General features: G+C 42.6%; 1 protein-coding gene across 11 annotated transcripts in view; it reads right to left on the bottom strand.

Moving 5' to 3' along the window:
• Window positions 1-22,010, bottom strand: part of LOC105688774 (kazrin) — a 63,057-nt gene that overhangs the window by 31,482 nt on the left and 9,565 nt on the right. For 10 of the 11 annotated variants that reach the window (XM_048654886.1, XM_048654887.1, XM_048654876.1 and 7 more), the window contains exon 2: window positions 1,678-1,793. In XM_048654886.1, the coding sequence (XP_048510843.1) occupies window positions 1,678-1,704 (27 nt within the window). In that variant the 5' untranslated portion in view covers window positions 1,705-1,793. Of the gene's footprint in view, window positions 1-1,677; window positions 1,794-2,282; window positions 2,395-22,010 lie in introns of those variants that run through there. The other variant, XM_048654884.1, reaches the window with a different exon arrangement.

Here is a 22,010-nt window from a genome sequence, read left to right as displayed (position 1 = left end):
TTCCTTTCGCTCGCAGTTCGGTTTAATAAATATGACAAGGTGGTGCACAGCGGGTAGAAGCAGCGTCTATAGGTTGCCCTAGGGAAATGTTGGCAGTTCTGAGTTCCGAGGTCGCGAACTACCCACCAACTACTACCACCGTAGGACAAAAGCTCACGCTAGACAAAGGCGAGTCAACGGGCGTCGGTGACTGCCGGGTAGTTAACAACTAACCCGGAATTCTCTTTCGACTTTTACGCGCCTCAATTCTCCGGAAGAACCACCCCAGTCAGTGCTTTTGATTACGAGATGTGAAAAGAATAGAGAGAATGAGAAAAAGAAAAAAAAAAAAGAAAAAAAAACGAAGCAACAAAGTTGGCGATGCCGTTGCTTCTTTAATTAACAAAGGCTGCTAAAATCTGGAGATGACGGTGACGACGCTTCTTGTATTGGAAAACGAGGATGAGCAGTTAATCGCACCGATTTTGAATAGCGCTCCTCGGTTTGACGTCGAAAAAATACAAAAGCCACGAACTAAGATTCGTCGGGGGCGGGGGGGGGGGGCGAAATTTGGACGAGTAGAGAAAAAAAAATCAAAACGAAATTCGTTCCTTTGGAAGTTTGAATTGTCGCGACGAAGGCGTAATAGGTGTGAGCTAGGGGTAACGGTACCGGCCTTTAAAGGTCGTTCTTTGCATGCATAACGAATTCAGGCCCACACATCTACAATGGGTATAGAATATTCAACGGGGGGGGGTTCGGTGAATCCTCCTCTACTTTGCCCCGACACGAAATCTATGAAGATCCGATCTCGGTCGAGCCCGCCGCGAGTTTGAGACCTAGATTTCTTTACGAAGCCGAACATCCGCGTTGAACGGAGTCCGTTTTGAATTTTTCAGTCCGACACGGGCGGCGGGCTCGGCTGAACCGGTCTTTTCTTCCAATCCTTCACCACGGTGTATGAGAAAAGTGAAAAGAAAATGAAGAAATACAGCCCGTGAAAAAGAAGATCGTCTCGGTGGCGAGATACTTCCGCTATTTTCATACAACTGGATAATGACAATTTCTACTACCCAGCGGTCGATTCTCCGCAGGTTTTCGGGCTCCTCTCCGTTCAAAAATATCGACTTTTTTTTTTTCTAAATCGTGATTTTCATGTAATGCTGCCTAATGACGAACGACGGTATACGACGCGTCCGCTGAATCTGCACGGGATCCCGGAGGGAAATGAGAAAGTCAGGAGCCTAACACCTTTCCGTGATCTATACGCGGTTCTAATTAACTCGGCTCATCTTGGCAATGACACGGGGTGATTTCTTTCTTTTTTTTCTTTTTTTAATCTCGTGCAGTCTCGGCTCACACAGCTCATCCGGTGACGCGGTTCTCTCCTCGTCGATCTGCTGGAAGAGCTCGGTCCTCTAATGATTATGAAAAGAGAAAAAACAAGAAAAAAAAAAACACCTCCAAAAGTGGCCTCGTCGCGGTGTGAATCTAGTTAACTCGGGGACAGAGCAGCCTGTTTTGAAAACGTAACGAACCGCCGGGTATTAAGCGAGAAGAAAAAAAAAGGACGATTGAACCATCTCTTCTAAATTCTTCCATTTAAAATCAAAAAGCTGAAAAAAAACTGAGGGACGATTTGATTTCCCAAATTTGACCGACATTGTCTCAAGTCTAAGAATGAAATCGTTGATTCACCTGTGCGTCGGCCAGAATCCGGCGCATCAAGGCCAGGGTGGGGTGTGGTGTGACGTCATCGTCGAGGGGTAGGAACTCTTCACCCTCCTTGTGCAAGCGATTCAGGCTCTTCAGAGCTGCAACAAATAACAATAACACGGAGGGTTCATTCGTGGCTATGGTAAAATTCCATTCGCATTGCACAAACGTACAGTGCAGTGTCAACATTTACATTATTACGTACATGGTCGCCCGCGTTCTGATATGCCACCGTAACTTCCCCGAGTACAACCGATCCCTTCGGTTCCTCTCGAAATTTCATTTTTCAAAGGTTTAAAAATTTTAGCAAATTATCAACCCGATGATTTTGCTTCTTCAGATCAAACGATATCATGACTAAGGTAACTAGATCGTTGTTTTTTCAAAAAATTTTACGTCAAGTTCTCCTTAAATTTCTCAAAGAGCGTGAGAATAGTATTTTTTACATAGAAATATCTACACATATATTTCACGCCGGGAATCGTCCAAATGGATTAAACGGGGCTCGCGTTTCGGGGTTCGTTTTTACGCAGATGTGTACCCGACATAGAGTAGAGAGCACTAGCACCTAAATACGTGAAACTTACCTTCTTCGAAGGGCTGAGTGCGCTTTGCAAACGCTCTGGAGAAAGCCCCTCGGGATTTAGGGGTCTCCGCGCCAGTGTCGATGGCTGCTGCGCTCATTTTATAAAAATTGCCTTTCGCGTTTACTGCCGGGTAAACCTCATAGATCACATTTCTGGATAAGAAATTTATCGATTTTTTTTTTTTTTTTTTTCTTCCGCCCTCTTTCATCCGCAGTTATTCGCAAACGGTATAAATTGCCGTAACTTATTGTGAGTGTAATGAATAAAGAAAGGGGAGAAAAAGAAAAAAAACAAAAAAACAAAAAAATGCGCAACGATTGGAAACGTATGGTGATTTATTCACGTCCCCCAGTTGCAGCATCGATTGTAAGTGCTGAAAATTTTGATTATACTATAAATTCGATTCGGCCTCAACGTTGAATGAAGAGAAAAGAGAAGAGAAGGAGGAAAATTATTGTACGCCATTGAGAGATCGGGGGTGTTTAATTAATTAATTTGAAATTTCCAATGCGAGCCACTCAATGAACTTATTTTCGTAGCTGAAGCATCAATAGCGGGGATATTTATTCATGGTATACACAGGTAATTCCCTGAGCAATAAAATATTCACGCGTAACAAGGCTGAACAATTCATTGGGAGAAAATTACAGCATAAAAGTGTATGAGCCACTGGAAAATGCAAATTTAATTACAAATATTTCGGGCAAACGAAAAAGAAGTAAGATAATAATGATGATGATGATATTTGAATGGCCGGAGTTGAACGGTTGATATCAGAACCGCGAGAGCGCATTCAAGTTATAATTACAGTTCATGAAATTCGACAGCAAATGATTCAATTACCGCGCGAAATGGTTATCCTTGGGTGTAATAAAATCGCAAGAAGTTGTTATCCAAGTTGGAATAACGGTCTTCCTCTTTAATTAACCGCTACCCACGTCACGTTTATTTTCCCTCGGTAATTACGTTGCAGATATTGCAACGTTGCTAAATTTTCTCATTTTTCGAGGGGCGGACCGACCCCACTTGCCCCACACCCTTACCAAGCACGATATACGACGCCAATCACCATTCCCGAAAGTATAAACTGCCGTTCGATAGCCTGACAACCAATCGACAACCTAATGTCCTCTTCTCCTCAGGTTTCGGCCATAATACGCAGTATATTTGGGTTGGGGACATCCGGAAAAGTAGAGTTAGAGGGGAGGGGTGGTGGAAAAACATCCGCAAAATGATTGATGAGCGCAAAACGACCAAGTTTAACTATTTACGTATCCCCGCGTTTCGGCTTTTGTCAAAATATTTAATCATTCATTGGATAATTATTGCGAAACGATAAATAGAAAAACTTGTCGCTTGAAATCGTCGAAACGGGTGTTACTACTTTATTGGCCAGAAACGAAGCAGGCTTCGCGTTGTTCCAAAGAAAAATCCTACGGCGTTATTTCCTCGTGGTAAGAATCGCGTGTCAGCGGAGTATTAACTTAATAATAATTATCAATCAAGTTGTGGGAAATTCATAGAATAGGTAGTGCAATACTTTCTCATAGGAAATCTCGTTAACGTGAAACGAAGGAGGAACCTTGGAGAGCATTTTGTCAATTTGTGTGTTCCGAGCAAGGCAGTTACGGTTACGAGTAGGGTATATCACTACGAGATTAGATCTCATTCAGATAATGCGTCGTGTTTCAATTTTTCCCATTTCACTGCAACAAGAAAACCACTGGAAACCTGAGAATAAAATACGGCGCATCGAAACGCGAGGATATATCGCAGGCGTTACAGTACGGTGGCATCAATGACGTGTTCACTCCTCATTTGAGGGGTGACTCAAATCGCGTCCCGAGGGTGATGAGAATAAGGAAAATAAATGCGTTCATTCGCGGGGGAAACAAACGGGAAAAACAACCCAACCTCACATTAATGTACGCACATGTATTATACTATTGTATATCACGTTGCATCGGAGCGCGCGTGCCGGTGTCATTTTCAAAAAAAAAAAAAACAAAAGAGTCCCCGATCTATTCGTCGTCAAAGATAGCGTCGAAACCGGAAGAAAAAAATCTGTAGGAATTCATTATTTCGCAACTTGTGGTAAAAACGAACGATGGAAAGAAAAATTCGGTACCATGACACCGCAGCGTGGACTGAACGTGCAGTTAATGCCATAATATATCCGAATCTGGAAGATCCTGGGATATATATATATAATGGAATTATCTCAACGTACATTGTTGACTGACCGGGCAGGGATTCTCGTCTATTATCCTCCCGGGAATCCCCAAAATGTCGATTGGATGACTAACACCATACATAGAACGCATTGCATTACCGGCCTAATTGTAAGTCCACATTCTATCTATATAATGTCAACGTACCCCGTATCAGCATTACGAGCTATTGTACGCCGGGGATAATTTTCGTCTCTGCCATTTCGACGTATCGTATTACGATCCCACGTGTACCGCGCATGGATTAAACCATTGCAATGATTAATCAAGCAATTTTATCCGATCGGAAGTTTCGATCGGTCGATCGGAGAGGTCGTCGCGTATCGCGAAAATTTTTCCTCGAAGAACGGAATGTTTCCGAGTCAAGTTTTTTTTTTTTCTTTCACGAGTCGATCGGCGCGCGCGGTGGGTACTTTCATTCGGGATCGGACGATCACCCCCCAGAGTCTGATTTCAGATGAGATATCGCGCGGGCCAATAATGACGGAATGGGTTTCGTCGGACCTCCACTTTCCACCGATTGCGGTGCGATGAAGTCGGTTAACGATCCACGTGGATTTCCGCAATAATGTCAAGAAAGACACTCACGTTACGAAGAAGTGTCCGGATTCAATTTGTCGCGTATCGAGCCGCGTCAATTTCGGTCGCTACACGCGTTATCGTAGGTACGCGAGGCGTTACATAGGAATACATAAGTTCAGTGTACGGTGTCGGGATTGATATACCGGAAATGTGTCGAGGCACATCGAAGTACGAGCGGCATGACGCATCCAGAAATAGAGTCGAGCATTACTACCTTTGAATTTCTATAAATAAATTTCTAAATCCTCAACGTCGCGCGATCCATTGACTCGGAAACGAGCACGTGCTTCGAAGACCTTTTCGCTACCACTGTGTCAGGAGTGAGGAAAAACCGCGATAAAACACATCGAAGTAACGAGAACGGATCATCGCTCGTCGTCATCGCTGCCAAATCAACTGTCGAAACGAACCGTACGAATCGACTCGTCTCAATCGATCCCCCACCCTTATCAGCCGTCCTTCGTCCACGCGCTTAAAAGATTATCTACGCGAAGATGAGAGCTTTTGTTTCAAGGTGAATTTTAAAAAGCATCAGTAGCATCGATAGCGAATAATTATTTTCGGAGGCACCGTTTGCGTATCTGGTGTATATCGAAAGCGCGAAAAAATCAAACACGGCAACTGCTCGAGGGTAAAATATTCCTCAACGAAAGCAGGAATCGATAAGGGTGGTATTCGAAAGGTGGGGGGGGGGAGGACGGTCGGCACTTGGGGGGCACTCAGAGGCGCATCGAGGACTCCGATAATTATACGAGATTCGCGAGAGATTGTCACACTTCGCGGCGTTTGATCGCTCGCTCAAGTGAGTGAGTGAGTGAGACGAGTGATTGGACGTCTTTTATTTTATACTTACAAGATTAGCAATGCGTCAAAATGTCACTCCGAGGCATTTCCCAAGCGGCTGGATACCCCACGCCGATAAATCTTTCCCACAAAATTTTTTCTCCCTCTAATCTCAATCTCAAATGAATCAAAAAATTACTACCAACGTTGACAGAATAAGAGTCTCTTGTAAGACCAGGACAATCATAAATGTTATCATACCATTTTTCAATCAATCAATATTTTTCAATCATATATTTCCAAGTTTCGAGTTTTTGAAGATTCAATATTTGACAGTTTGTTCTTCAAGTTTCTTCGTTTCTCAATTCGTAAATTATTGTCCTGAGTATAAAATCGAAAAATGACATGCTCTTTTTTTGACTTGAAATTGAAGTTGAGTCGGGGAGCCCGAGCTCTGTTGGAGTCAGCGTAGCCAGCAGCGTAGCGGTTTGTTGTGAGACGTCACCTTCGGGGCTGAGCAGAGGTGACGCCCCACAACAAACCGCGCGCCCGTGGCTACCTGACTCCAGCAAAACTCGGGCTCTCTCGTAGACCGAGAAATTCGAATATTTCGACCGATATGTCTTAATTTTTCTGCTCCCAACAGCGAAGAATGGATGATTACTTGTTCGATTGCATGAGTAGATGATTTTGGCTTTCAGATTTGGATTCCTGAGCTGATTATACGTGAGATTACTCTTGAAGAACGAAAAAAAAATTCGATTTTTGAGCAGAAAATAAATCATTTTTTTTATTGGGTTTAATAACCTTTTCTTACGTATTTTGACCTCAGGAATCCGAATCTGAAAGAAAAAATGATCTATCTTCAAAATTGACCGAGTTATCGCAAATTTTCAGCTTTTTGGGGTCAAAAATGAAAAATTGATTTTTTAGTCTATCTTGATGTAATTTGAGCTCAGGAATCTGAATCCGAAAGAGAAATTGGTTTATCTTAAAAAATGACCGAGTTATCCCCATTTTTTCGCATTTTTGGCATAAATTTGAGGATATCTCGAAGGGAAAAAATCGTAGCTCAATTTGGACGACGGATTCGTGTTCCTGAGGTCAAAATACATAAGAAAAGTGCCATACGATCGATTTTAAAAAATAAAAAATTTTGGTCAAAATTTGAGATTTTTCCAAGGGGTACCCCTTACGATTTTTTCAAATTTTGGCCAAAAATTTTTATTTTTTAAAATTGATCGTATGGCACTTTTCTTATGTATTTTGACCTCAGGAACACGAATCCGTTGTCCAAATTGAGCTACGATTTTTTCCCTTCGAGATATCCTCAAATTTATGCCAAAAAATGCGAAAAAATGGGGATAACTCGGTCATTTTTTAAGATAGACCAATTTCTCTTTCGGATTCAGATTCCTGAGCTCAAATTACATCAAGATAGACTAAAAAATCAATTTTTCATTTTTGACCCCAAAAAGCTGAAAATTCCCTATAACTCGGTCAATTTTGAAGATAGATCATTTTTTCTTTCAGATTCGGATTCCTGAGGTCAAAATACGTAAGAAAAGGTTATTAAACCCAATAAAAAAAATGATTCATTTTTTGCCCATATTGCGAACTGACAAAAAAATCATGAATTATACAGCGACTGATCGTGAGGGGTGTTCCCCATTAAAAAATTTCTTCTTGACGATCTGCAGTTGCAGCTGAATACATCACAACGAAACCTACACGACGTTATCGCGTGTTCACATATTTTTTCTTTGTTTTTACGCCAACTATTCACGCACCTGTGGAACTGACGTGATGACGATTAGCGCAATTCGTACGATTACTCTTCCCCTTTGTCAGAAGACAAAGGTAATTTCCAACGTTTAACAACCGACTCCAGACACGACTCTGATCCTACGATCGATCAACTTCTGGCACGATTAGATCACCGAGTTACACGTTACCTTCATAATTATCAGGTATACGACGGGAAACTTTGTCATCGCGAGCAATCGCACTGGTTGGAATACTTTTTCCACTCGTTTCATTCCATTAGATTATTATACGTATATGTGTAAATATTTTTTTTGTCCTCTGCGACAGGGGCTCGAATTGAGATACAGAAGTTGGCAGCTATAGGTCACGCAGATACGGTTCTATCTGTCAAACGTCGGAGGAAGTTTTATTTCCATGTACATATATATATATATATAGAAACGTTCCCTCCGAAAACTCAGCGAGCTTTTATCATGTCCTGAGTTTATTGTTGGCGGTAGCGCGGATACGACGAACAGATAAACGATGTGCCGTCTTCCAGTTCGTTCGTGCGTGTGAGATACGCATATAATACACACGTAACAAAGATTCCCTACGTTACGTCATCACCGGTCCATCTCACGGACCCGCGACACACAATCCTGCGGGGCGTTCAACTCGCTCGTTTATAATACACCTTGACTTTGAATCAGGAAGCGCCTACTTCGTGAACGAGAGACTCTCATTCGTTAGACGGTTTTCCTCGAAAGCGGAAAATCAGAGGGAATCGAATCGAAGTAGAAAATATCCGGCGGAACCCGCGCGCGGCGCTACCGGACGATGTCAACGACGATGAAACGATCGAATCTCTGTAGGAGATAAATGGAAAAAAAAAGAAGAGTAAGATATATTTTGATTAAAAAACGGAAAACTAAGTCACATTTCAAACGACGTTATCGTATTAACGTCGTTCGAAGGAAGAACGAGTGGAGGAAAATATTTGAAGAATTCAATTTGTTTCCAGAGCGTATTCTCGGTATGTCTTCAAAAGTCTCGATTTCGCGTTCGTCGAAAAACCGTGCAATATTCTTACCGGGTTCGCGTGTCTGGTGGAAATACTTTATTTATTTTTTTTTCTTTTTTTCATTTTATTTCGCGAATCTCGCGAAAGAAGAATGTCTCTCGCTGGCTTCCGTTAAATTGAAAACCCGAACGTCACAAATCTACTTTCCGATATGAAGCAATAAAAGATTTTATCCACTCGTATACTATTTCCACTCTATTAGCCCCCACGGTTCGTACAACGGTCAGACCGCGGTGTTCACCTAAACCATTATTTTACAGCGGATTTTACGAAGCATTTTTATCAATCGCGAATCAAACGGCCGTTCTCGTCGATTAAAATTTTCACTTTTTATTTTTACATGGGACATTCTTACGGCGAATGAACGCCGATAAATTCCGTCACCTGAACTTTACCCTACGGTAGAAAAATCCTCCACGAAATTTCAACTTGAATGACAATCCGAACGGTACACATAGTACATTAAATATGTGTACGTTTACACGTATCTCACATTAGCTATTCATGAATATTCACGACGGTAGCAGAGGTTGATTGAAGCACGGCAAGGGACCTAACTACGTCGAGGTGTACACAGTGCGTAAGTGCACCGAAGTGATCCCTCAAATTTCCGTCCATAGTTACGTGTATAGGGTGTAAAATGGAGAAGAAGTCTGATAATTTTTTGACGTGCGTCGAACGACGAATCGACTTTTTTTTTTTTTGGCGAACGTACGAAAAAATGATCACGTTCCAAGTTAATTTCGATACGTCGATTTTCCACGTTTTGTTAACGTGAACTTTATTCAGGGTTTTTGGAACGGTGAAGATAATAAAGCGAGATATATGGTTGAAAATTGTACAGCATTACGTACGGTTACTTAATGCGGTACGTCAGGTAAGCGATCGCGCATAAAGTTCCGTTCGCGTATATCTTCGCGGTGAGATAAGGAACCAATTTAATACGCGAGCCAGTGAAACCAGAGAAGCCATCATCGGAGACGCTGTAGTATGCAAATTACGCTATGCGATTTTCTGTTTTATATGCAATGAGCTGTTTGGCCGCAATCCGGCTATAACATTTCTCCCTCCTCTCTTTCGCTTCGAATTTCCATCAGCCGTTAGACGTATACATGCGGGTTGTTATATAGCCCGGTTAATTACAGCCTGCCGTATACCGTCGAACTGCGAAGCACTTTTTTCGATAAAAATGAACGAAAAATATCTCGCGGATCCGAAGAACGCGTTACGAAATATCGCGACGATTATAATTCAACCGAAATTCGGTAATTCCGAACGTCCGAAGAACTCTGAGAACAAAAAACGCGTCGTTAACTTTTTACCTATGAAAAATTTTCACAACTTAATTTCGTTCGATCTGACCCCGCGGTGTTTTCCGACAGACGGAAGCGAGTCGGGTCAGATTCGTCGGCAGAAAAATCGCTTTCGGTTTATCCGATCGAATTACGAGTAATCCAATGAAGTTACACCACGGAACGCGAGGCAGAGCCGTCAATGGTTTGATTCGGAGATTTGTAATATTGAGATTAAAAAGAGTTCATACCCTCGACGTATGAACGTAACTATTATTATATCGAAGACCGGATGTCCTTATAGAGAGGATAGATAGATACAGACACGCTACGTTTATTATACCGCCTACACAAAGGGTTCGCGGCAAAACCCCATCGTTATATCGCCATACCCAGACCAGAGTTCAATCAACTTAAACAGAATAATAATACCGATATAATAAAGATCTCGACCTCGTTTCAAACCGACCGCGCCGAGCCTCCGAATCAATTCGCGATCCCAGCTGCTTTTGGATTCGAGGATTCTAAATTTCCAATTTCATTCCTGCAAATTATCAAGAATTTTTTGAAGTAGAAAAGTCGTTGGACGGATGTGTGAGAATTTTGCTAAAAAACTTTCAGCTTCGTTCGAGTTGTGAAAATTTCATACGAATGAAAATAATAATGAGGAAATAGGTAGTAATTTCGAAAGGTTGTTACAATTTCTGACCGATACCTACACACCGATCGTTTGCCATGTTTGATTATTGAGCAATCCGAACCGCCGGCGGTGATGAGTTAGCATAACATAAAATTACAACACTATAATTGTTCAATTGAACGTTTCCTCTTTCATTACGAACAACAATATAATTAGCGAAACAATTTCGCAATTCAATATTTATTCGATCGCAGGTGACGGTCGCTCGAAAAAAAGTACTCAAGCAAAAAAAATGACATCCAGAAAGGACCGATGCAGATTCCGTTCTTCAATTATTGAAATTAAACAATGAGCATCTGAATCGGTAATCTTATCTGTTTCCATGTCACTTATTTCTGTTCGATAAATAATCAAAGGAATAAAAAGAAACTCGAACGATCGACAAATGTGTCCGTACGACCCTCCGAATGCGAACGTCCGAATTTGATTCCCAACGAATGAAGCGAAGGTCGGCACCTGCCCGAATTTCGTCGTGAACCGTATGGAAAAAGTGAGGTGAGTGTCCCAAGGGTTGTCAGAGTATCTCGATCGCGAGTTTCCTTTCCACTGACGGTAAGGACAAAAGAAGCAAAAAAAAAAATGAAAGAGAGAGAGAAAAAAGAGTGATCTAAATTAGTGGAGATGAAGGGCATTTCGCAAGATAAAATAGGTAGTCAGAGTCGTTACGTAAAGTTAGGAATTAGCCGACTGTCGTATTCCCCTTTGGCACCTGAAAGGCGAGGTGTTCTTTTCTCGACTAAAAAATGACGTTTCGCCGTCTCTTGGTTATTGAACTGAAAATTTATCGACTCGAATAACTCCGACGTTTCCAATTTGCGCTCGTGTAAATGTGTTTGCTTTTTCTTTTTTTTTTTTTTCTTTACCGGTATACGTGGTTTACCCCGTGCAGCCTTTCCAAATTCTACACCCAGAACTTACAGCTGCCACGGAGCAGCGGGATCAAATACAACTTATTATACGTCCTCCGGATCCGTGGTGGAGGGTCGTAACAACGACAATAACGATACGAACAACTTGGCACCGCTAGATTTTCCGCACCACACCATTAATCGGTAACAACCGAAATTCCACTGCACACTCGACGAACTTCTGCCGAACGAACTTGAACAGGGGGACACTAACGACGGGGAGCGAGTGGACGCGTACGCGTTACCGCCGGAAGTCCGGTAAAAAAATACTTGTAAAATAAATTTCGCAACGATCCGATCCGGTAAGATTCCGGTAAGACGGGAGGATCTTCGAAATCGATAACGGATCGAGCGTGGTTCGAGCCGAGGCTACGGCCGTATGCCCGGCGTCGACCCGGAGGACCCGTCGACCAGGATCGTTGGGCCCAACGTTCGTAAGAGGGGATAGAAGAGGAGAAAAAGGAGGGGACGATGGGACCCGAAGGGATACTGGATTATTATAGTCAACCTGGCGTTTGCTCGCCTGCCTGGCTGCTCGCTCGCCTCGTTCGCTCGCCCGCTCGCTTCTCTCTGCCCGTTGTCCGTTCAACCGCCTGAACTGCCCAACCGACCTGAACCGGCCTCAACCCCCAGGTACAGTCAAGCTCATCCTCGTTTCGTTTGATGCGATCATTTGACAAAAGTACACCGGGGAATCGAGCGGCTGTTGGAGATGGATAAACGGGTCTTGACGACTGTACTTTGAAAATCACATCGCGCACCGGACTACCTTGCGTAATGAATTTATGGGATTCGGAGTAGGTACAATGGGCCATTGATCATCATCGAACGCCACAGACGTACAGCGAAATTCTGGGTTCAATGTCTTCGTCCGATTTTGATCGACGCGCGACTGTCGCCGTTCTACAGTAAATTGTCTAGAGCAAACCTTCGTTTTACAAAAGGACGCGGACGATAATCGGAGTGACTTTAATATTCATCGATCCCGTTCACCGTGACGCGAATGCCGCCTATTCAAATTAGACGTCGGGAAAAGCGTTTCGACGGTGGCTCGGGAGCTTCGCGAATTATCGAAACTGTTCGCACGATGTGAACCGCTTAGAAATCTAGCTAGACACTCGGTTCTCGAACGCTCGTCATTATCTGGTCTCCTCGCAAGTCCGCCCAGACGAATCTCGTTTCCAAGGCTACGCAGACTCCGCGATGCGAACGACACAAAGCCACTGACAACGAGAAACCGATACACCCATTGGACACGGCGTGGTTAATTACTCTCACAATTGGTCTAACAATTTTTGAAAAATATTTCTAAAGAAACGTTCGAAATTGTCAAAATATTTTTTCACATTCGGTGTTCGTATTCCAACTCCGATTTTCATGAGATGATATCAACGTTCGGGAATCGATGATTATTCTTCTTTCAACGGCACGAATTCACTGGAATATAACGATGAAAATCATCATATATGTATATACATCCTACGAGGTTGCGTACTTACAGAGATTAATTTCGAAATAAAAATTTAAAAAATCAAGGGATGCTTATTGCAGTTTGCAGGTTCGTAAACACCGGAGTTGAAATAGGATACCATGGCGGGGGCTACCTGACGGCAACAATACACCATTGTGTGACACTCGTTCGCAGTTTTCACTTCGGGTTGTGACGTACAAACGTATGCACACCTAGATGTGTATTCAACGTGTTGGTAGTGACGGCAAACCCGTCGAGATAGAAAGCTATAATAATGCATCTGCTGCAGCAAGGTGCAAACGTTTGTTTAGACCGGAAGTGTCCCCGGAGGATGCGACCTCGGCGAATTTTTTTTCATTTTTTCATTAATTTATTTTTTTTTTTCTTTCAGAGTTCGCCCGTTGATTATCATCGCAGTTGAAACTTTGAAGAGCCTCGGTCTGAAATTGAAATTAATTAAAGTGCGACGTCTACAGCGCATCTTTTGTTCTATTTATCCGTACGGTATGAGGATGGCTGGAAAAAATGATCAGAGTGTCGATCGGATAAGGAAGAACGATTATTTAAGATTATGAAATACACCGAATGATACTTTATTCGGATAATGTAACGGTGCGATAATTGATGGTACCTAGTCACGCTATCTATTCTCCGGCTGAGTTTAATTATATACCGCGATATTGTGTAAACTGCATTGGGATTTACACAACGTTCAAATATTTGGCTAAGATAATAACAGCCGATGGACACGTGATATTTAAGAATTTACGATATCTTCAACCTCGTAAATCGAGGGAAACCATTTTTTCACAAAAAAAAAAAAAAAAAAAACCAATCAATGTCGTCTATCTTGAAGTAGTAACTCACACCGCGCATTTATCTACTTTCCTTGATCCATACGAAACTTGGATAACCTGAGGTGATATAATTTTAAAATTGTTACTCGTGGAAAATTCAAGAAAATTGAAACACTCGGCGACCAGGTTACAAAAATAATGGGATCGGTTTGGAAATTGGTAGTAGAAAAAAGAAAAGCGAAATTTTGCGGCACGGAGATTTCTTTTGTGAAAAAGAAAAATCGTCGAGAGGGTGTAGGGTGGACCGGAGGCTTTTCCAATACGAGCTGAAATAGTGGAAATGAAACTCGATCAGTCTGTCGAAAAAGGAAGTGACACGAGAAATGAATGTTTTATGCATGATGCACCTTTGAATTTCGAGCCAACACCCGAGCCCCCGCGCCGCCTTTGGCATTCGGGGAAATGAAATTTCGTTTCGAATGCTCGCGCGAGCAGTTCCTTTTGTCTATTTATCTTCTCTCGAATACACGGGTACGCGCGCGTTACTTTGCTATTCCGTACTCGGTGTTAGCAATATTGCGGAATTCCAGCCACATACGAGTTACCCATAACCACGACACGCTCATTCAACAGTTGAAATTCCGAAGGTATCTAAAATTTTAGGATCTACACAGCTATATCCATTTTTTTTCCTCCTTTTATTTCCACGGATTAGGTTGGATAGCTAGCGTACGAGGAGAAGGAGTCCGTATTCCCTCTTTCTTTTTTTCTTTTTTTTTCTTTCTTTTTGGACGCGGTTATTCACGCGAGGAATTCGGATGTGAGTCGAACCGCAACTGCTGGACCATCTTGCCACTCGATGGCAGATGTTGTCCCTGCATCGTTTTCCCAAAATACACAGCTGTCGAGCGGCGAGAAACCCTTACAAGATGTTAGTTACTATTTTATACATCCGTCGGTATAAATGCGTATATAAAAAAAATTAGATAAAATCGATGTCAATAAAATTCGTTTATCTTTATTAAAGTTGAATGAACAAAGAGAGAGAAAAAAAAAAAAAGAAAAGGAGAAAACGTTTCTTTACTCTTAGGGGCAATCATTTAATCAACCGTACAAAGGTTTCTGATGCGACTCGGTTTTCACGTAACAAGTCTCGCGCCGCCCAGTCATTGCGAAATCGGCTTTTGCTAACTGATTGTAAGTAGGATTAATATATGTATACCTTATATACATATATACTTGTACGTATAATATGGCAAAAGCAGTTTGTCGGTATCGATTTCAACGCCACTTACAATTAAATTCACTCCGTTAATCCTTCGTTTGCAAGAGCGTTCGCCAATCAGAAAACTACTTCGATGGATTTGAATGAATTTACCGATTCCGGAGGTTCCCGACCACGACTCTAAATTTACGGGAGTTGAAACTCGAGTCGAACGGGTTAGGAAAACCAGGTGAAACACACCGTGCCCCAAAGAATCCCGGACCACCACCTGCCGCACAATCGTTGGCTACAGCGTAGGCAAGTTTTTCTATTTAACTAGTTCCAGTGACGGATCTACTGGACACGACACCCACGCAGAGGTAAAACGGACATTTCCTTAACGAAAAAAAAAAACAGTTTTACATCTCGTTTGGAAACTGAGTTATTCGAGTTTTTGAGTTTTGGAACGGTTTTACCTGACCTGTTGCGCCTGATTTTCTTTAAAAAAAAATTTCACCCATCCCAAGATTATTCCCAAATTTGTGACACTTGAATAGTAACTGAGGGTTTCTCCCCCTGGACGACGTCGCTGCGTAGACTAGTCGAAATTTCGTACAGGTAGAAATAAATTCGTTCATCGCACGTTTACCGTGCCATTCTATATTCCATTATTTCTATTCTCTGCCGACTACGCGTCGCATAGGTTTCGCTGTAACGCAAACCGAGCCCTCACCCTTAACCATATGTACCGCGTACCCCACACCCTTTTTTTTGTTTCCTTTTTTTAATTCAGAATACCAGCGCGCCAGCTATTTACGCTATTGTAACCCGTGACAATAATAATTTTCACACGTAATCATGGATGAGTTATCGTGCTATTTTATACGCGGTTATAAATCTCTGTTACCCTTTCAACGTTGTAGCGAAAGGGACGCGGAGGGCTGGTATTAAAACAAACCAAATAAAATAAAACACCTATGCCAACTACGACCACTGTGTTTCTGCATGAATATTTTCACGTTTCGGTCATTCATTCGGTATGGCTTTCATCCGCGCTAATAACGCCGCGGAGTGCATTCACAGCCGAGCGTAGCGCGATACGAACTAGACGTCACGTCGAGCGGTTTTGCTTTTAATTAAAAAAAAAATTACGACGTTCCCCCCAAAGACGCAACGATCACCGAAATCGATCGAAATTTTATTGGGTTTCTCCGGGAACTCGGGGGTGTGGTCGTCGCGGACCTTTTTGTCCATGGAAAATTTTATACTCGAATTTTTTTTTCATCGCCTACGAAGTAGATTTCGACGCCCGCGACGTCGTCTACTTAACTTTTGAATCACCCCTGTAAATATTTGCACGATTACCGACGAGAAATTTTTGTCGTCCGCCAAGGACGATCGGTTCCAGGGAAAGTACAAACTCGAAGGACGAAGCAGGCCTCGGAAAGACACACGTTGAACACATTTTGGGATGAGGAAAAATATGCATCAACCGCTGACCGGGAAAGTTGAGATTTTTACGAGAATTGACCGAGTGAACGAATGACGAAGACGCGAAAAACGCCAGGAGAGAGAGAGAAAAGGGAGGAAAAGGAGAGAAAAAACGCCATTGAAAGACAATTTACTTGGCGAAACGGTGGCAGGTGTTCTCGCAAAGTTACTTTCGCACTTTTGGCGAGTGAAAGAAATTTTTTTTTTTTTTTTTTACCATCGCGAACGGTGCCACGTGTATCGATCCGAGACACGGCACGACAGTGTAACGTGGATCCTTTTTATCTCGATATAAATTATATACCTGCAAGTTTTTCGAGTTTTCAACGTTTCCGGTTTTCAACATTCATTTTACTCCTCCGGCTTTTCTCCAGCCAGCTGCAATCTGTGCGCGTATCCGCATCCGATCGTAAATCATTTGAAGATAACTACTCCTGATACTAATCCGCAAACTTACAGCCAGCACTATTACTGTACAATTTTTACACGCCTTTTGATATTTGCGAATGACGATAACGTATGAACTGCTCTTTTCAAATAGTTCTTTGAACTTCGAAACGAACCGCATCGTCTGCCAAAGCACGTCACTGTTGTGTGGTGGGGTGCGATCTACAAACGACCTTCGACCGCTCGAGGTTCCCGTTTCTGAAATCTTGTTTACATCAGTGTAATACACACGGTGGACATCCCGTACTATCGCCACTATTCGAATTTTGTTCAATTCGCTTACCCCGCAGCTCGAAATCACCCTCAATCTTTTTCAAGTTCAGTTCACGTGTAACGCATTTTTCGATTTTGAGTCATGAACATTTTTTTTGTTTTTCATCCAGAATCAGTAGAATACTTACGGTCTACATATAAACTTATTACAGCTTATTACCATTGAATCGTCGAATCACATCAGATTCCACGTGCAATGATATGAATAGGGAGTGCGTTACAAAGCTTCAGATATTCACAACGCGTCGTGTACGGGATGATCGATAATAATTAGTATCGTTGTAACCGAGAATCGTTGTCGAACTTATTCGTCGAATAGTTAAAAGATTGAGACAAGGGTGCGATCTACCAGTCGACCACAAGAGACTTTAGTCCGGTTCGTGTTCAACCTCGTTAACGATAAGACGTTCTCGTACCGAGATCCGTGAATTGATACAAACGGAGAACTTAACACGAACATTTATTCCGACCTGGCTGTGCCGTGTTTGTCTTGTGGTTCGGTACGCCCGTACCAGACCCGAACATAAAAAATAACGACTCCTCCCTACGAAGATTGTAGCTCGGCTAGAAATTAAGATATCGAGATTCGTCTTGGTACACGTTATTTTCAAGGGGGTAAGATTCGCGCTCCACTTTTTCCGTTTCAGAGATAGCGCGAATATCGCTTTGAAAAATTCGAGCAAACCTGTTTCGATGTTCCAATCTTTAACCGACGTACGGGGAGTATAGTTCGCAAGGGTTCGAATTGAAAATAAAAAAGGGAAATAAAGATCACACTCGTTATAACGCGTACGGTATACGTACATACGTATATATATCGACAAACCGTATAATTCCGTCCAATTTAATCGAACTCCCATTTATGGTATTTCGGCGCGCGTTCTTGCCCGAGGCAATTGAAACGAAAGGCGAATGCGTAACGTATGACACACGCGTTCCCTTCTCCCTCTGCTTTGCCCCTTGAGCACACTGCCCTGCACCACCCCTTAACATGGGCCAGACTTTGGAGTTCGACGACGACGGGTGGTGGGCCACGTGCTATGCGTCGTTCATTCACCAACGGTGGTATATAACGTATACGTTTCGCACCCCTTGCTCCAGCACGCGGCAGCAGCTTTAAAAGAAAAGAAAAAAAAAAAAAAAAAAAGGAAAACCATCAGAAATTCAACGTCGATATGAATTATGGCGCGGATATTTACGAAATCTCTCTAATTTCGACCGAGTAGGTATATGCGAGTTTTGTCCGATGAAATTTCATTCCACGTACAAGAAACTTTTGCCGATACAAAAAAAACAAAGGAACGAAACGAAGAACGAGAGAAAAAAAGAAATTAAAAAAAAAAAATAATTCAGCCACTCCAGAAGCTGCGGAGTTGGAAATTTCGTTTTACGATCGTTTTCCACGCACCGCAGAGTTCGTCCTTCGCGTACACGCGGGTAAAATGAATTTTTTTCCATTTATTTTTCCGAGTTTTTCTAACGGGCGGTCGTCGCGACCCCCCTTTGGAAGGGGGGAAAGTACCTTATACACACACTCCGTGAAAGAGACACCCTTCAAATTATCGATTCTGTATTAGGCGGCGACTACTCCGATACTTTATCTGTACATTATACGTGTTACGGAGTATACTGTTTGCACAGTTCATGTCGAGTTTCTATTTTCCATATGCCGAGCAGAGAGCGGCAGTCAGTAAATCCCTCGATGTTCGTATAACGCACAGCGGGGAACTCTTAAAACTCGGAAACTACCGCGGGGAACGTTACGGAAACGAGGTAGAGAAAATGCGCCCTTCAAACGCCCTCCGAGAAAAAATCTCCAACGTCCACGTGGCTCGTAAAAGCGCGTGGACGGATCTAATCGAGAAAAAAAAACCGTTCAATTTTTCGATCGGAATAAAAAAAAAGAATACATTTTTTTTTTTTTACACGAAAAGAAAAATTGGGAACGAAAAATCGCGGTCGATCTAGCCAGAGAGTATAGCGCGCGCGTGGGCGAACAACGTTCCCTCCGATTTTCAAGTCGACTGAATCTAAGATGCGAATGACAAGACGTTCAGTGAATTTTCATAATTTTCATCAGCCCGACAAAGATCCTAATGCGAGGGAGGCGAGTCGCTAATTGTATTCCGCGAGCTTCGATCGAGCAACGTTTATATAGTCGGCGTTGTAATGGGCTTTTCATGATTCAACGTCGCCGATGACGAAGTTCAATTTACCCGGCGCGATCGGGTAGCTACGCGCTATGCATTAAGTATCTAATTTTGTCTGACGAAACTTCGCGCCACCGAATATCTGAATTTAAATATGGTACGTCGATATTTTTCCTCGTTCACCGAGCCTACAATGCGTGCTAATTACGTCCGCAAAGACAACGTGATTATTTCGCTTAAATCGATCATCCCTTCGATTTTATCTGCCCGCATCGGTAAAAATGTGTCTCGCGTCGTTCGTACCGCTTCGTAAAAGTGCCCGACGTACTTCAGCCTGGAAATATGGTAGCACTTTGCTTTCAACGAATTCATACAATTTCATTCCCGGAGTGCAGCAGCATCTTCGCTCCGATAGGTACGTACGTACGGTAACTCGTTCGAATGTTATTCAGACGTATGGGTAAGTTTCAAAAATTTTATCCCATAGCGATCTATATGCACATAAACCAACGTACGTGTCGCGTTGCACTCGCGGTTACGGTGCTGTATGAAAATTTCATGCAACTACTCCTTCCGTATTCCTACAGTGCAATTTTAATAGACATGCGTGTACTCAAAACTTTCATGAAAAGGATTGTAAAAGAAGAAGGGAAAAAAAAAAATCGTCTCCAATCGATCGTTCTTACGAATATCATCGATCAGAGAGGAGGATAATTTTCAACCCCTCGTCGCGATGTCAACAGCTTGTTTCGCCGCAACCGATTTCCCGTGGAAAATTGAACCACGACCGCGTTAGGAAATCGACGAGATCCTCGTTTCAATGGGTTACCGGGTATTCAAATCTTCCATTGAAAAAAGAAAAAGAAGTAACGTAGTCGCGCTACGCGTCCATTGTTCGGCTTGAAAGACCGTTTATGTGCCACCGCACATTGTTCCGATCCGTCGTACGTACGCGTTATGCGTAGAAGCCCAGCGACGATTTTCACCGATTTTCCCAGCGGCGAGCGCACCCTCGAGAATCCGCTCTGGTTCGCTTTGCTTCTGTTAAGTTGGATTTGCGGATCGCGCGCGTCATCGAACTACGCGACGCGTGCCGGGGAGTCCGGCCGTACACGAGGGTTGTTCCCACCGACTTCGAAAACTTTATCCGACGCCGGATTACGTTCGACGAAAAAAATACATCGTATTTTGCTGCAGTCCGAACGAAAATCACGAGAAAACTGAGCGAGGGTCATTTTTCATCGGGAAATTTGGAATCCAATTACGTCACCTTTCATTGCATTGTAACGTGAGATGCAGTTTTGGGTGCGGCGAACGTTGAGAGCGAAGAACCGTTCGTATCATATGTATATGACGCGCACGAACGTCGGTGCTATTATTTTCCGATATCGTCGATAATTCGATAAAGTGAAGAGAACGCTTCCTGTATTTCCATTAATGGAATGTAATACAATCAAAGTCTGTTGAATAACCAGCGAGGAACAGTTTTCTCAAAATGAAATTTAATATTTTCCTTTGAAAATCTGTTGAATTTTGATGAAACTATCGAGAAGTCATCGGAATCATGTCGCATATCCGCGTAAAATTTGAATAAACTTCGTTGACGACGAAAACGACACGATGATGGGTGACTCGCGATATTTTTCAAATTTTCACTTTATTTTATTCAACTCGTTTATTTTATTTATTTTTTCTTCTGCTTCCAGACCGACGACGGTTCGATCTTAATTGCGTATCAGAGAAATATCATGTCCGGATTTTTCTGCTTCGTTAAAATTAATGGCCTGTTGCCGGAACGATTCGTACTCTCCGGTATACCTGTGTTACACGTATGTTGTTGCAATACCGCATGCTCAGATTGTTCGACGGGTGATAATAAAATAGAAAAAAAAATCGACGAACTCTCGTTTTCAAGTCTGCTGATCATTCGACGCTCTTGAAATTTTTACAACCGCGAGTCAATCTGAAAAGACGGTTACGATATATCGAAAATTTATATCCTTTGCGAAGGGGATTGCCTTCGAAATCCGAGGATCAATCTTACGGAACTCGGGGTTCCAGAAGAATCCCTGAATCCTGACAGAACGAACGAGACGAGAAATAAATTCTAATTCTCTCATACGCGATCCGAGAGGTATTTAAATCGCGCGATCGTCTCGAAAAACCGATGGCATTTCGACACCTCCTTTTTTTTGTTGGGGAAAATTTTCTGCAAAAAAGCGCGCTTTCGCGAATGGACTTATGGATATTCGATCCGTAGCTGTACGAATGACCGAATTTCAAAAGTAGAATTCGCGAACTTTTGTTCGAAAACCGATAGGGGAAATGAAGCAGAAGCTATCGAGCTAGAAATCCAATCAAAAGCGTAGACCGAAAATATTGTCATACATAGACACCGGTCTATGTATATACCTATATACTCTCGTCGCTGCGGAAGCAGCCGAAGTTCATGGAAATTTTCTCATAGCGACGGGCCATAACCGGGATCTCTGGGATGCTGCGGGGTAGAGAAAACTTTCCAAGTACATAAGCTGGGGTGGGTACATTACATTATAGGCCCCGGTATGAG

This window comes from Athalia rosae, chromosome 4 (genome assembly GCF_917208135.1).
Source record: "Athalia rosae chromosome 4, iyAthRosa1.1, whole genome shotgun sequence".
Taxonomy (NCBI): Eukaryota; Metazoa; Arthropoda; class Insecta; order Hymenoptera; family Athaliidae; genus Athalia; species Athalia rosae.
Note: the sequence above shows the minus strand (reverse complement) of the source record. Positions and strands in the feature narration are given on the sequence as shown.